Source organism: Musca vetustissima, unplaced genomic scaffold, assembly GCF_032173495.1.
Source record: "Musca vetustissima isolate MV318-11 ecotype Yass unplaced genomic scaffold, APGP_CSIRO_Mvet_v1 utg704, whole genome shotgun sequence".
NCBI classification, from domain to species: domain Eukaryota; kingdom Metazoa; phylum Arthropoda; class Insecta; order Diptera; family Muscidae; genus Musca; species Musca vetustissima.
Genome location: NW_026876336.1, coordinates 1630536 through 1648146, shown reverse-complemented (window position 1 = coordinate 1648146; position 17611 = coordinate 1630536). Strand labels below are relative to the sequence as shown.

The window sequence follows — 17611 nt, the reverse complement described above, 5'->3', positions numbered from 1 at the left end:
TTACTATAACTGCGAATGCTATAAAAGCCTTCACATCAACTAACGTCCTTAAGAAAACACGCCCTCCCTTCCGAAACAATGTTAATTGATTTGAACTTACGACGTTGTACTGTGATGTTAACGTAGTGTTTTCCCGTCATAGTTTTCATCTTTCATCTTCTTTAGAATGCCATAGCTGGTTTAGAATACCATATTCATTTCCTACTACATATTGCAACAACAAATATAAAAAACAAACATTGCATTACTACTGGAATTGTTACAAACAGGTTTTGTGCCACGAAGAACTTGTTATCAAATCACCAGCGTGTTGTGTTATTTGCAAAATTCCGTCTGTTTTTAGTCGTCGGAATACCATATTCGAGACGACATGTGTCCATATATATATATATATATATTTGTGTGTGTGCGTGCATTTTTTGTTTTCTTTCGAATGCAAATTACATGAATGTTTTTGTCTACATACATACGTACAAATGAATGTAAATCAATCAGATTTATGTCGAAGGACCGCAAGCACCAGCGAACGTCCGTTCAATACCAACACCAATACCATACCAATCGAGTAACGACAAAAGCGCCAACGACAAATTAAAATGTTTCAAAATTCTTTGACTTGATATTTCAGTCACGTTATGCGTTTTCACCACAGGACACAGATTTTACGTCGTCGTATCCAGGTCCCTCAGCGATGAATCCACGTGGCCGTGGCGGCTATAATGATTTTTCAGGTGGCGGCAGTGCAATGGGCTCCATGTGCAACATGGCGCCGGCGCAAAGTACAAACTCGCTGAACAGCGGTGGTGATGGTGGCGGCGGCGATACTCAGGCCGTAAATGGAACCAATCTAATTGTCAACTATTTGCCTCAAGATATGACAGATCGTGAGTTATATGCTCTGTTTAGAACGTGTGGTCCCATAAATACTTGTCGAATTATGAAAGATTATAAGGTAAGAGATCGATCACAGTGCTCCATTTGTTGTTGTTTGTTTGTTTGAAACATGCCAGTCACACATTTAGTTGATCTCACTCCGGGTACATCTACTGCCAACAACAAACTCTGAGTGGTCTTTTCGATGTACCTCCTATACCTGCACGCTCGTAGTATGTGTATGTCTGTGGGCATGGCATCCAATATTGAAAAGTTAAATTTATGATGAAACTTGGATACACTGTTGTCAGTGTTGAGGTGACAGGAAGAGAGTGAGATGAGAGACAACATCTGTATGCACCTGTGTGTATTAGGGATGTCTGTAATAGTGGGTTTATGTTTCAAACAACTTTCAGTAGCTATATTAATAAAGCGGTATAACAAAAAAGGTTTTGTGGGTGCAGACCCACTTCCACATACAAGAAGAAGGTCATCAATATCACGAATTCTGTGGTATCATTTGCGTGTCCTTTTTTCGTTCGATGATGATAACTATTGGTCACAGATTCGTGCATTTCATAATCCTAACCAATTGTTTGTTTGACTAAAGGAAATAAGGACAGATTATAGAATACATGATACAAATGTCCTACCTTCGTGTATGTATCTTAATGTTGTGCCGCTCAACAATTACTACGAAGACCTTTCATAAAATGTAATTATTTAATTTTCTTTTTTTTTTTTTTAATAAATTTAATGCGCCCCCAGACTGGCTACAGTTTTGGTTATGCTTTTGTTGATTTTGCCTCCGAAATTGATGCCCAAAATGCCATTAAAACCGTAAATGGCATTACAGTAAGGAATAAACGTTTAAAGGTAAGCATATTTCTGTTTATTATTTATTGTTGTCATTACGTCGGATAACTTTCCTTATTTAATGAAACCTTCCTTTATTGCTGGCAGGTGTGCTGGGTAGTCGTTCTTTGCATAAACGGTTATTATAAGAATTGATTTAAATCTGCACTTGAAATCGGAGCTGCAAATCAATTTCCGTTTGTTTTGTTCGAATTTTTAGTATTTGGGTGGTGGATGGTAGCCATTGTGTCCTTCTCCCTGTCGGAGTTAACTTGAGGGATTTCTTCACTTTTCACACTTTCGCCTTAATTACTGTGAGAGATGAATGCAGAGGGACGCCATTTTCCTATGTTCTTCATTCTGTTTTCATTCTTGGCTGTGTTGTACTGCTGACACCTTATCTTCGCTTAACATTTTTTATACCCGCACTTGTTTAGGAAATACCGGAAAATGCTTTTGCATTGGATATCCTCTATGCAGCTTCTCTTTCATACTTCAGAGATATCATTGCAAGTATCTGGTGCAGCTTGGAGGATAGAAACGCTGTTTGACAGACACGGAGTGTAAATAATTTTTGCCAAGTAACAGCATTTCCTGAATCGTCTTCCGACGTTTTTTTGCTTTGCTTGATAGAGTTGATTGTTCTCACACCCTTTGTATTCATAATTATTAAAAACCGAAGATTGATTTAACGTAATTTCTCTGGTTGAAAGCGTCAAGGAGAAGGATTATCAAGATTTTATGGGAAAACGTTTACACGACGAATAAATAAAATCCAAACATGTAGGAGTGATACAATAAGGCAAGGCATCTATTGCCCATGTCATATTTCTAGCCAACCTCCACAGCGTATGCGGAATATTTTGTTAAAATACACATCGATTATACGCCACCAAACACTGTGCGATGTCCAATGGTTTTTTTTATTGTTGTTGTTTTTTTCTCAATTCCCTTTCACCACTGAAAAGAAGGTGTACACTCAAAAACATTTCAAATTATTTGTAATGAATTTTTACCAATTTCATGCCACAATATGAAAGAGCCAACTGTGTAACAACGTTTAAATGTTTGTGAATGGGGATTCTCCTGTATTATCCCATTTATCATTCACGCAGTCCACGGTGACGACGATGAGAATGATTATTTCGCACAATCATCGGAGAACGAATGTGTGTGCGTGTGTGCGCATAAAACATATACTTCATACGTAATAAATTAGCCAGTACAGATGGCTGTTCATTGTACTCCACTCCACTTCGTCCATCATCAATCATTTAATAAGTCATATTTTCAATTACATAGAAGTGTGCCGTTCTCCTGAGTGCCGTTGAGTTGGTCATATCGTACACACCTTTCTGTTTGTCCTTTGGCGTTCCGTTGACATTTGTTAAACAATCCGTTTTGTTTTTCTTGGTAGCTGATTTGCATACGACCAACAAAAACTAATTAATCTCGCTTTTGGTTTATTTCGTTAATGCGCGATGTTATAGTCGCTCTATTATTTGTCAGACGATGTGCAGACCTCAAAGTGTATGTAGTGTACCCTTGTTTGAGCTAGGATAACACTCTTTCCACTACGGCAATCAGTGTGGATGCATTGTCGGCTGTAGTTTTTTTCACATTTCGCTCCATGACGAATTATCTTGCTTGGCTACCTGTTTGCGCCACCTGTACGACGAAGTTGTTCCATTTTTAATCTGGAACTAATTACTTGAATTGTCACGCTTAATGGCAGCCAATTGAGTGTACATTTCACGTAGATCGGAGTCAGAGTACATTTAACATCACAGACGTGATGAGAATCACTATGATGTGGCTGCTGCTGTGGCTGCTGGTTCGGGTCCTCTTGCTGCAATCTGCTATCCAACCATCATTACGGAGTGTAGAGATTTGTTGCTTTGCTAAACACCAATTCCTTTAGCTTTGAAGCAGAAAGGTGTTGAGTACGTCGACACGGTGCCACATAACAGTCAGCACTGCTGTGGTCCAGCACAAGTGCAACCAGCCACCTTTGTACCGGAATATATTTTATTTTTTTCCCATGTTATGTGTGGTGTTTTATCCTTTGTCTCATCGATTCGAATGAATTGCTTTGTAGGTTTCATATGCCCGACCTGGCGGAGAATCAATTAAGGATACCAATTTATATGTCACCAATTTGCCACGTACAATCACCGATGATGAATTGGAAAAGATCTTTGGCAAATACGGAAACATTGTACAAAAGAACATTCTCAGAGACAAGCTCACTGGTAGACCGAGGGGTGTAGCATTTGTAAGGTATGTTTTATTCGTAATGACTCGGAAACGCCATTGCTGTATTGAATGTCATTGTCGGTTCTTGCAGATTCAATAAACGCGAAGAAGCCCAAGAGGCCATATCAGCCTTAAACAATGTTATACCAGAAGGTGCCTCCCAGCCTCTAACTGTGCGCCTAGCCGAGGAACATGGAAAAATGAAGGCCCACCATTTTATGAACCAACTGGGTATGGGTCCACCAGCGGCCCCGATTCCAGCGGCTGGTCCTGGGTACAACAATATGGTGCATAGAGGTAGACAAAATAAAATGCGCAATCACAAAGTACATCCCTATCATAATCCCCAAAAATTCATATAAGTTTAAAAACAAATGAATATGTTTTGAAAATAGTGTCTCCTCAGAATATAAAACGCATACATATAAACTAAAATTCGGTATAATCGTGATCTATTTCACACATATAATTACAATTACATCTAATTTGAAAGATTCGCGTCGAAGAAAGCCTCCGGGTATACATATTCTATGAGTCCGACATAATTATAATAAACTAATAGTAGTAGTTCTCTTCTCCTCACCTTAATTCTCTCTCTCTATATATATATATATATCGACATATATAACCAACCAAGATTTAAACAACAACACAACACAATTGTGCAGCTCTACTTCAGATTTCTTTGCTAACACAAATCTTATTATTTGTCATTGAACAACAATTATAGAAACATACATTTGAAATTTGGCGATGTAATATCTCTAATTGAGATATATTTCAACAATTTAACTAATATAATTTAATAGAACAAACAAAACTAAATATTTGTACTCTTCAATAGTAATTCCGTTCTAGAATCAATATAACACAACTACTACTCAATTTTCACATATACCTAAATATACGTTTGGCACAACAACACAAATCGGTCAGATATAAATGCGGTATCAGTGTTGTCAGAGGTAATCCTTCTACAAACTTCAAATAAATATGATTTAAGGACAGAACAGTGCTTTTGGAGAGTCTTTGGTATATTTCTAAGTGAACCAGACGGAGTTTTTATTCTTATTATTATTAATATCATAGTATCAGAACCACAATTTTCTGTGTATAAAATCGGTTCTTAAAAGTCTCTGTTATATATTATTAAATTCTGAGGGTATTTCTTACTATGTTGAGGTACGCCTCCTCGTATAGATTCTGTTCAATGATTTTAATTTTGTTATAATATGGAACTTCAAAAATGCAATACTTGACAACAATATAAAGAAACCGTTCTAAGGGTCAGCATATATTCAATGTTATATTAAGATTTTCAACATATATACATACCACATATATTTTAATATATATAACAATCAAATTCAATGATATTAATAAAAAGAAAGTAATATATATATATATATATATATATCCAATTGTCAATGTAGAAGATTAGAAATAAAAATGTAGATTCTGAACAAAAAATATATATATATAAGTGTGTGTGTATTTTTTTTAACGAATAAAATCATGGAATTGAATTAAAAAAAGATGAATAGAGTCATCTTTTTCAATGGGAAGAATATTTTTTTTTGTTTTTGTTGTTTTTTTTTACTTCTAGCAATGAATTTCCAAATGAAAATGGTGGGCGTGGTAAGTATACGCCAACCGATATTTACACCTCCACGAGAAGTTTCCTTGTATTGCTCTCCTACCCACTGATATCGGTATCCCGTATTCTGAAACAAATCAATATTATTTTGTAAAACCCAATAATTTTTTTATTTTTTTTTTTAATATGACAGCAGTTAACGGAAAATTGAATGAAAATGTATGTTTAAATTATTATCTCCAACCGAGGTGAGAAATATTTTTTTTTGTTTTTTTTTCATATGCCTATATTTTTTTTTTTTTTTTTTTTGTTAGAGAAACACACACGATTTTTTTAAATAAATATTATTAAGAATTCAAATGACAAGGTTAAATAAAATCTATAAGTGTGCCTATCAAACTTTCGATATGTGCATGAAAACTCAAACAAAACTAATTGGCGGTTCAAAATTATATATTCAAAATTATTTGTTATAATTTTAGACCGACTGTCATGTGCGGCAAATAATTGTTTAGTGTTCCGAAAATTAAAATATATTCGTAGCCATTTTCAATTCGTGTCCAAGAAACAGAAATAATGTTAAGTCATTTGAGCAAAATGTGATATAGTAGCAATTGTTATAAACAAATTATTGGTACATCTTTAAACTAAAATAAACCTAAAAAATATAAAACGATTATCCGAAGAAATAAACGGATAATTTAAAATTTGTGAAACGTTCCCCCTAACGATAATTCTGGAAATTATATTTTATTTCAAGTAAAGCAATTTGAGTCTGAACTAAAGTAATCAGGAGACACTATTTTGTAATTAATATTTTTTATGAAACATATACAGTAAAACTCCGGTGTAAAGATTATGAGGCTCAACGATTTTCCGATTTAACAATGGAGCAAACAGTCAAAACTGTTGTACCTCAGACTAAAAACCTTGACAACTTCAGGTTTTTATTTTTGTTTTTTGTTTTTTTTTTTTCTTTCAAACTATTTTGCTTGCCATTCCATTGAACAAACTAAATTAAGCCCAGTCCATTGAATGGACTATTTTGAAGACTTGTAAAAACATTACTCAAAATATAGCAATGAAATAAAATATAAACCTTATAAACCAATAATTAAAAAAAAATTAATGAGAGTGCAAAAAAAGACATTAGGATGTCCATCCCATTACGAAGTGTGGAGCGACCAGAACAATATTGATCTTTTGAAATCATTAGTTTTAAGACAACTTGAAGAAGAAGCATACGCCAAAGCACATAAGCAAAGTACAATTAATATTTTTGTTTTTTTGTATACTGAAATTTATATTTTCATTTGTATAAAATACTTCTAAAAAAGTAAATTTAAATATTGCGTTGTTCTGGCGTTTTCAGTTAGAACCAATTCCGATATAACCATATTTTCGATGTAACGATGAGAGCTTACAATATGTGTATAGGATCACTTTGTGTTGTCAGTACCATTTGTCAATAATATTTTTATATCAACATTTCGATTCGAATTGACTTAATGATAATTATTTCCTTGGGCGTAGTTATTAATTTTAGTATTGTTTTTTTTATGTTTTATTAAAAACAAAATTTCCACACATCATCCAGAGAGAATCATCTTCCCTCAAAAATGTTTAGGATTCATGTTTATTTTTTTCGTTGAAAACTGTTTTTCTTTCTTAAGCACGATGTAAATTAAACCAAAATAAATATAAACATCTTTTTTCTTTTCCATGCAACTGGTGGTTGTCCACGTTCATGCGTATCCTGCCTTCTACCCACAGCGTACAACTATTCTGGCCTTCTGGATGGCTTTTATCGCAACAAATCGTATCACTATCCCTACTTATAATTCAGCCATACATTAGTGTAAATAATTATTTAATAATAAATTAGCAACAACAAAGGCAAACTCAATAGTATTACGATATTTAATTAATCACTTGTATAATCGTTAGGTTTAATTCATTTATATTTAAGCTAACTAAATTATTCAAAAACAAATTTGTCATTCTTTGTTAGCCATTACATCTTTCCATACCAAGAAAAATTCGTATCGATAAATACCAACAAAAAACATTTTGTATATTGCTAAGAAAACCAAAAACAAAACAAAAATGAAGTTGTTTTTCTACATAAAAGACTAAGAGTTTCTTTTTTTTTAAATAAGTACATGTAAGAAAAAAACTATTAACATGAATATGTTTGCTAATTATTTTTTATTATTATTTTTATATTCGTTTATTTTAGTTTTAATAAAGCAAAGACTGGAAATTTGAGTTCATATTTTGATTATCTTTTTAACTGTGGGCGTTGGCTTAGAAATGTTTACTATAACATATAATAACATTCGAAAATAATTCGAATAACTGAAAAATGGGTTGATGGTAAAACGTTATGTATTTGTTAAATTATCTTCAACCTATGTATCTAAATAGACCCTAAAAAGACCAATTATGCAATTGTTTTTTTAATTTAAAAATGATTAAATCTCTTGATATATATTTTAAAAGACAATGACGTTTATAGTTTCTCGGTCATCCCATGGACATCGTTTTACTCCTGACCCTAAACGTAAATATTAAAAAAATACCCTAGAACTTATTATTTCGAATCGATATATTAAAATATACAAATAACTGGTTGACATGCTGTAAGCTGTGCAAAAGGCCCGTCTTTATTATTTTGTATCTTGTTTCTTTGGTAGCACTTTAACAAGTGACAGTTAAGACAATAACTTTTTTCTTCCTTTAAAATAAAATGTTGTAGTTAAGGTTGCAACGGATTCTATTTGTGAAAATCATTTTTTTCTCATATGGCCCTAAGAGCTGGTTGGTTGCATTGCCCTTATTGCATTGAGTTGTGTCTTCGACATTTATTACAAAAAAATAAAAACATCAAAGACAAATTAGTATGAAAAATGTACCTTAGCAGAAAATAACAATTCTCACAAAATTAGACATCTTTCAAAATAGAAATCAAGTGTATAACCGATTTCATTGTCACACACTGACTTTCGTTTTCTTTTACGTATTTGTTTAAATTTATAAAAAAAATATTCTGACTGATTCATAAGAAAAATCTTTGCTAGTTTAAATAATAAAGTCATGTTGAAAAAGAACAAACTAATACTTAAGTATATAATTCATTTACTCATTAGTTACTGTATGAAATGTTCTCATTACTTATACGAATGATTTCGTCGAATCTGAAAAGAACTTGATTTGTTAGCTTTGAAACATGCATACAAGTATGGCATTGAACGACTATCTTGGTTGGATGTAAAAGTTTGCAATGATATTCTTAAAAATATCTCAGATATATGAAATTTAGAATGGAAAGAATTTAGATTGGTGACAATACTGAATACAATTATGTTGTTGTTTCCAGGGTCTATTTATATTAGGCGTAGGTGGTCTAATGGTGACAAATTATAATTTGTCTCCAAAGCAATTATTATAAATAGAGTCGCATTATTTTAATTTTTTAGATACAAAAGTATGTTCAACCTCCGCATATTCTTAATAAATATTAAAATTTAATTTAAAAAATTATATGACCTTATTATTAGTATTTGTTCACCAATTCATATTTTTCTTTGTATTAAATTGTCTATACTAAATATTAAATAAATACGCGGTTTAAATTTAAATAAACCGAATTTTCACAACACGATGCCGTGAATTGTAGATGTGCTGTATATGTAATTTTTCCATATACTTTAGATTTTGTCACTTACCATACATAACAAAAATGCTAATTCATTAAAAGCAAAATGTTTTCAGATTCGACGTCACAGAATTATCATCGAAAATCATTTTCGGCAAGGAGAATCATTACAATTCGTATTTTAACTAAATATCTCTGTTCCTTTTCGTAATCATTTAAATAGCATTTCTTTTGTTCTGGTGTTAAGATATAGTAAAAATATAACAAGAAATGTTATGCGTGAAAAAATCGGCCTTCAAATTGGAAATTGTTTATCGGGATGTGTGTTCACTTCGTATTCTTAAGATAGTCAGAATAAACAAGCCATTTATTTATTTTTTAATTTTAAAGCATCTAACGTTTTCAATTGTAATCGAATTTTTAGTAAGTACAATTTATAAGAATTAATCCACAGTTTCAAAGGAACAGAGTTTTATTATTATGCGACATAAACTAAAAAGAGAAAAGAAAAAAATCTGACTTCCATAGAACTTACCACATTAGCTTTAGCATTTAAATTTATATACAAAACAAGAAAATTAGTACTGTTACAAGACGATATTGTTGAACAAAACTGAAAATTCCATGTTAAAAGAAAAGTTACATTTTTGTAAATTATTATTAAAAAAAATCAAGCCTAAGAAGGTTCCAAAACAAATCTAACGACAACTTTGTATATTAAATATTTTTCAAATGAAAATCCTTTAAAAATTATACATAAATATATATATATATACATAAAAAATAATTTTTTACTTAAGAAAAGTTAAAAGAAATGATTAAAAAACAAAACAAAAGAAATGAACAACGTCAACTGCCCATAAAGATTTTTAACTAATAGAACAAAAAATTAAAAAGAACAAATTATAACAATTAATGAAACACACATAAAAACAACAAAAGAAAAACAACTAATTTTAATATAAACATTTAACAAACTGTTAGCGGATCAAATTATTTAAATAAATTAATAATTAATGAAAACCAACATTACTGCATAAGTAAATCATTACTAGAAGTATACATACGGAACCGGCGGTATGTACCGGATGTGCAACAATACCAATTAATTCTTAATGATAATAATTTATGTAAACGAATTTTAAAATAAACAATGCATCTATATGAACCTAGTGATTATATTAACATACAAACAAAAATGATAGAAGTCAATAACAAAAATTGAAATCGAATGCAATGAATTATGATGATACGTTACGTTATTCAAATTATGTGTCCTCTTTAAATCGAATAATTTCGTTCTTTACTTTTCTTATCATTTCATAAAATTACAAATTAAAAGAAGAAAAAAACTAAATAATAACAAAAAAGAACAAAATCGGAAAATCTCATTACTTTTCCTATGTAGGGGAAATTCTCTAATAATGCCATGTTCTGACGGGACATTTGAACACTGTTCTTCGCTCTCCTAATTATGTACATGAATTGATAATTTGTTTTTGGTTTATCGTACATTTGTTTCTCGTTTTATACGCTAATTAAAACCGAATGGAAATAAATGGATATTGTATTATTTCTCCTAATTTTTTCTAAAAATATTTGTAAATTTTATCAATTTTTTTCACGCTGTCAGAGTTAACATGTTTTTTTTTTTTTTTTTTTTTTTGATAAATACACTTATTTAGAATTGACCTATATACAAACGTGGTCTGAACAACGAATGTGAGAGCGAACAATGTCCGTTTGAACGTAGCATAAGACCGTTTTGACTTTTCTGTTTTAGTATTTGTTGAACCGGGAATTGCGAAATAAAACTCTAATATAAATGAAAACACGAATACGTAATATGTTTCATTAGCAGCAAATTTAATATAACTGATAGGCCAGTAAATTTCCAAGAAACCAAATACATAGTTGATTATTATGAGAATAAGTTAAACATGATTGTGAGAACCAAAAAGGTAAATCATTTAATATACATATTGCTGGTTAAAAGTTTGCAAAAATGTTTAATCTAAATTATTCCTAAATTTATTATTTTATTTGAAATTTACGCGCCTGCTCAACGTCTCATATACAAAAATATAAGTATTTTAAAATTATAGCTCCGAAGTTATTATTATTATTTTTTTTTTTACGTTGGCCAATCTAGTTTAGTTAATTTAATATTGCATTTGAGTATTGGAAAATATTGGTATTGTATTATTTTCAATTATTTAAAAATATACTTGAATTATGAGCAGGTGTGTACATCATAAATTCTAATTTGCGTGGACTATCATCGAACTTTCGCCTAGATTTATTTGAGTTCAATTCAAAATAAAATTACGAACGTTTTTTTTTTGGATTACAATATATATGCTCAATAAAATTACAATAACAATATTTTAAAACATGTTTGAAATGTTCCTTCGAAGGTGGTCATCATTGAGGGAACACATTCCATCAATAATATAGTTTAGGGTTTGGCGTATTTCAGTTTTACGAGATATGAATATACTTCGGAGCGTTTCGTGTCTGTTGTGTGGAAATTAATGAGATGATACAGGTCTACTCATATTTAATTGTTTTTAAATGTTTTGTTACAATACGTTAATATTAACGAAAAACAACAAAAAATGTTATGACAAAAATCAACCTCCCAATTTATGACTTGTTATATAATGTATCTTTATAAATGTTATATATACAACAGAAACAAAACACAAACTAAAAAATCACAAACTATATATTCCAATTATATACTCTATATACATACATATATAAGCATTAATATAAAAGAAAATCTAAAAAACAACAACAACAAATATTTACAATTATATTTAATAAAAAAAGACAAAACCAAAAACAAGAATAAAAAGATTTTTTATGTCAAAATAACAACAAATCCCTATTTAAAATTTAGAGTAAATAAAATTAAAATTATAACAAAGTAAATACGAAAAATAACTTTTTCCCAATTTCATAACTTAACAACCGCAACCAATATTGTGAATATAATTTTGTGTATTTACCTCCTTTCCCAGCAATATTTAAAACAAAGTAATAACAATTATAAAAAATAACAACAAATCCAATAAAAAGAACAAAGCAACAAACTGATGTGTGAGATAAAAAATAAAAAATATTATTTGGAAAATATTTAATTTAAAAGAAAGAAACAACATTTTTCATTTCCTTGTTTTGTAATCGTATGGAATGCCAAAGGGGTTTGTTATGGGTAGTCCGATTAGATTTTGGAAATGATGATGATGTTTTTGTTTTTGCTGAAAGACAGACGAAACTGCCCGAGGGTTAAAATGAAAATTGCTATTTTTTCTAAACTCTATGCCTTTATATGACTTTAAATACAACATTTTAGATTTTTATTCCGACAAAAAAAAATTTAGACACTGAAAGGGTTAAGTCCATTTTAGATTTTGGTACACATTTAGATTTCTTGAAACATGTTGAAGGGCACAAAATCTCAAACTAAATTAGTACCACTTATAAACAATTTTGAAAAAAAAATCAACACACCAAAACCCTTAAATATCTCAATAGAAGAAAAATGGGCGCAAACCACTTTCAAAATAAATGACTCAAATATTGATCAAGGTTTTAAAAATATAGATGATTAAAGATGTCAGTTATAGAAAAAGAGGACACACAGAGGATATACATTTTCTAGATGACAGCCAGTTAAAATAGATGATTGTAAAGACAGTAAAATCTCACTAGTCCGGACAATTAGATTGTCAAATTTTCCGGATCATCGAAAATTGGTTTAAATTATTATAAATTTTGTGATAATTTTAATAATTGTTGGTGTTTATTGAAAAATTAAAGATATTCATTGCAACAATATGAACTTAAAAAATAATTGCTACAATTAAGACTCATTAAAATAAAGTTTTGTGTGGCCTCCATACTGAGGGCGCCGTGCAAGACGCCAATGAAATTTCGTTATATCAATACAACACGGTATTTATATATACATATATATATATACACATTTCAATATACGAATACTACACGAAAACTGAATACCTACCAGCCCAATACATTTGTCTATTTTTATTCATAAATTTCCGCATTTTTGTTTGATATTGCGAAAAGCAGATCTCTCAACACATCCACTTCACTCGCCAATTAAATTGACACAAAAATCATTTGAATTGTGTTTTGGTTTTTTGCTTTCAATATTCATAGAAGCAAGCACATTTTATTGACGGCGTTAATTTAATAAACTCTGGGTTTTATTTTAAACATTAAAGGATCCTTGGTTCTCAATATCAATTCCGCTATCAACGGCAGTTCCTCTTCCTTGTCGCCAACATATTCCACCTCATAGTGTCGTAGAACATTGGCCAAAATGGTTTTTATTTCCAATACGGCAAATTTTTGTCCAATACAATTACGTGGTCCGGCCGAGAACGGAATATAGGCATAGGGACTTAATCGTTCGGTACTGTAACCGGCTTCGAATCTTTCCGGTTTAAAGACATTCGGTTCGGGGAATAACTCTTCCAAACGACCCAGTTGCAGTGGAGAAATGCCAATGTTTGTTCCAGCTGGAATGATTTTGCCATCTGAAATTGAAAAAGGAGGTGAGAACATGTTGGATGACTGCCAACAGCACACTTACTTATTTCACACTCTTCTGTTACTTTTCTGCCCAACAGCGGTACCGAGGGAAACATGCGTAACGTTTCCTTGATACACAAATCCACATAATGTAAGTTATTCAGATCTTCAAAGGTTACCGGCTTCGACTTGTCTTTTCCCATGACCTGGATAATTTCCTCGAAACATTTTTGCTGGCATTCCGGATACAGTGCCAAATTGTAGAAACAGAATGTAACAGCTGACGACGTTGTATCGTGTCCCTCAAACATAAAGGTGTCCACTTCTTCTCGTATATCCAAATTAGTCAATGGCTTGCCGTCCACTTCGGATTGCAGTAAAATGTCAAGGAAGGCCATTTTTCTTTTGGACCCAGTTTCATTGGTGCTGTCGTCTCGTTTAATTTGTTGTGATTTCAAAAGCTCTTCTCGCCTCTGTATAATCACTTTTTCGGTGAAACCATGCAGAACGGCCAAAGCCTTCTTTTCTTCGCGGGCCAATTTAGTGAAACGGTAGGTCAAATCGAAGCGACACAAAATGTCAAACATTCGTTTGTGCAATACCATGGCGATGCTAATTAAAAATCGGGAAATATTGTTACTCGTCGTTGGCCTAATGGCCAGGCAATTAGGTGATCACAGTACTTACGTTTTAACAGCTCTCACATATTCCGAATCGGCATTCGTTTGCGCATTGACAGAAACACCCATGGCAGTTTCTAAATGTAAAATACAAATGATAAATTACGAAGGTTCTGCATCGCTTCGAGCAACATTACTTAACTAACAGAGTAATTTAATAGGTCGAAATTAACATCGATATATCATCTCTTAATATGACAGAATTATACCTAATAGTTTTATATACATCACCCCCCATGAACATGGCTGAAGTAGTTGTTATGTCCGAAACAAGAACGTTTAATGTTCTTGGTCGCGCCTCTGTTATCTTATCGTGACCATTTTGATTTGATTTTATAAAAAACGGTATAAAATCAAATTGGACTTCAGAACATCTGGTGGAGGTTTTAATAATAACCCCCTCTATATAAACATTATCGTCAAAGTAATTGCCACTGGAGGTAGCAATCCATTGATAAGACTGAATTTTTGCTTTCTTCAAGACTTGCGTGTAAAGTGCAAAATTTAATAACATCTAAATCTCATTCTTTATCGTTGTTTTATGCCACAATACAATTTCAACATGAATGCTCATTGCAAATCCTGACATCAATTTAAACAATAACATTTTCACGGAACGGGTCGCAGGACGTCATTCTATGTCGTCTATTAACTACATCTTAACAGAACTTTCGCATCAGAGATATGGCACTTAAATACTCACATCACACATAGCCTTACCACAAATTGTGTCCAGGGTACACAAATTAATTCTTTATCGTTGTTTTATGCCACAATACAATTTCAACATGAATGCTCATTGCAAATCCTGACATCAATTTAAACAATAACATTTTCACGGAACGGGTCGCAGGACGTCATTCTATGTCGTCTATTAACTACATCTTAACAGAACTTTCGCATCAGAGATATGGCACTTAAATACTCACATCACACATAGCCTTACCACAAATTGTGTCCAGGGTACACAAATTAACCCAATTGTACAAGTCAAACCCTTTATCAGTCTGCATACGATACTCCTTGTCCAAATTGTTTATCAGCGTACAGGATTCACGTTCAAAGACCCCAACGAATTTTTCCAATATTTTAAAATGAAATGCCGGCGTAAGAACCTTTCGACGCGAATGCCATTTCTTGCCACGACTAATTAGCAAACCTTCATTTAGCCATGGCTGCAATGATGAATATTCTTGGGCTTTGTCATTGAACTGGGTAGTGCCCAAAACCGCTTCCACATCTTTGACATCACCCAGGAGTATGTGGAATTCTGGACCTATCCACAGCTTATATGTGGGTCCATACTTCTCACAAAATTCCTTAAACAATTGCACGTACTGATGCGACTGCTTGCCAAGAAAGTGGTGGCCATGGCCAATTAGAGGTAGAGAAGGAGGACTAGATATATTCCGGGTCGCATCTAGAATATGCTTGTACTTTTGAAAATATACGACAAGGCCAAATGCGGTCAAAGTCGCCACAACTGCACCGAAACAGATTGCAAGGTTTATTATGCCGCCGATCATGTCGTATTAGCAGCACGCTCGGTTGGATTTGGACTGCGTTAACACAATGCCGGCAGTTTTGTTTTCGGACACTTCTGAATTGGAATGATTAGATTAAAGAAGTGCTTATCAAGAACAATAACAATAAAAAATGCTCTAAGAGCCCACAAAACATTGGACTTCAAAAAGTTGTTTTGATAAATGGAGGGTTTAATCGGACAAAGAGAATAAAGAATTGCATGGGCATTTCCAGAAATATATTGGTAATTTGAATATTTGACTCAACAATTCGATCAAGAGGATAAGATTATCACTATATATCAATCTCATAACCCAGATAACGCAAGATATTGTTTCTGTTTCTTTAAAATAGAATATTCAATATTTATACCCAAATATAATATTTGTAATTTTGCACTTTTTGGATAATATAGTCAATGCTCGTTATAACGAGCAATTGCATTCAATGCATTTCAAACAAAAAAAAAGATAATTAGATATTTAACTCATGCGTTATATCCCGATTTCCAATGATTTTACAATTCCAATGATTTTACAATGAAGCTACGAGAGTGGACAACTAGACACAACCACAATGTAATTAAAAAACAACAACTTTACGCCTTCTTTTAAGCAGTGATGTTGAGATTATTAAAAGGACAATGACGCCAAACGATTTGCGGCTAGACTAAGTTTGGGAGTTTAGTGTTTGTGGAAACCTAGCCAATACGCAATCGTCTCTTACCACAAATCGTGTCCAAAGTGCACAAATTCACCCAATTGTACAGATCAAATCCGTGCGTCGATATCGATTGCATGCGATACTCTTTGTCTAAATTGGTCAACAGTGCTCGGGATTCCCTTTCAAAGATCTCAATGAATGTTTCCAGAATTTTGAAGTGGAATGCCGGTGTAAGAACTTTTCGGCGAGAATGCCACTTTTTGCCGCGACTAGTTAGCAAGCCCTCTTTCAGCCAAGGTTCCAAAGTAAGGTACTCGTGGGCCTTGTCGTTGAAGCGTGTTGTGCCCAATACTACTTCGACGTCCTTCAGGTCGGACGTCAATATATTCAACTCGGTACCGAGCCACACCTTAATCGTGGATCCATACTTGCTGGCAAATTCGTACATTGTTCGGACATTTTCATGGGGTTCTTTGCCCACAAAATGATGGCCATGTCCCACAAGTGGCAAATATGGTGGACTTGGTATATTCTTAGTAACCTCAATCATGTGCCTGTATTTTACGAAATACAAAATCAAACCGACTACCGTAAGGATTGCTAGGAATCCGCCGGTATACAAGAACGTGTTTATCAGGACGGTAGCAGGCATCTTCTATCGTCGATGAAATTTCAATTTGTACTGAGCTCTTGCACTTATTGTTAGGCATTTTTCAATTTTTAATCTAATCGTATTTCAACAATACAAAACAAATTATCGCATTGCCCAAACCTCAAGTTCATTTTGGATAGACTAGTCTATTATTGGAATTATGTATATTGGATTTTATTGTTTTGAGGCCAACTCGAATGGTTCTTCGGGCCGGGTCAATACTGATAAAAACCATTATTATTCTAAGTAGCACAACTTCCCCTCGTTCTTCTTTTTTTGCGTGTATT

General features: G+C 32.5%; 2 protein-coding genes across 5 annotated transcripts in view; one reads left to right on the top strand and one right to left on the bottom strand.

Annotated features, from left to right (window-relative positions):
• The window catches only part of LOC133338900 (sex-lethal homolog), a 33798-nt gene extending 26298 nt beyond the window's left edge, over positions 1-7500 (top strand). The window contains exons 3-7 of one of the 4 annotated variants that reach the window (XM_061547029.1): positions 653-952; positions 1642-1749; positions 3827-4008; positions 4076-4281; positions 7355-7500. In XM_061547029.1, coding sequence (XP_061403013.1) covers positions 653-952; positions 1642-1749; positions 3827-4008; positions 4076-4281; positions 7355-7422 — 864 coding nt within the window. In that variant the 3' untranslated portion in view covers positions 7423-7500. Of the gene's footprint in view, positions 1-628; positions 953-1641; positions 1750-3826; positions 4009-4075; positions 4367-7354 lie in introns of those variants that run through there. The other 3 variants (XM_061547027.1, XM_061547030.1, XM_061547028.1) reach the window with 3 other exon arrangements.
• A 5960-nt stretch (positions 7501-13460) lies between these two features.
• LOC133338902 (cytochrome P450 4d1) lies at positions 13461-17252 on the bottom strand. The gene is made up of 4 exons (XM_061547031.1): positions 16736-17252; positions 14493-14562; positions 13867-14417; positions 13461-13810 (listed from the first exon to the last, which is right to left on the bottom strand). The coding sequence occupies exons 1-4, from the start codon at positions 17220-17222 to the stop codon at positions 13461-13463; spliced, it is 1458 nt and encodes a 485-aa protein (XP_061403015.1). The 5' UTR covers positions 17223-17252.
• Positions 17253-17611: the final 359 nt, after the last annotated feature.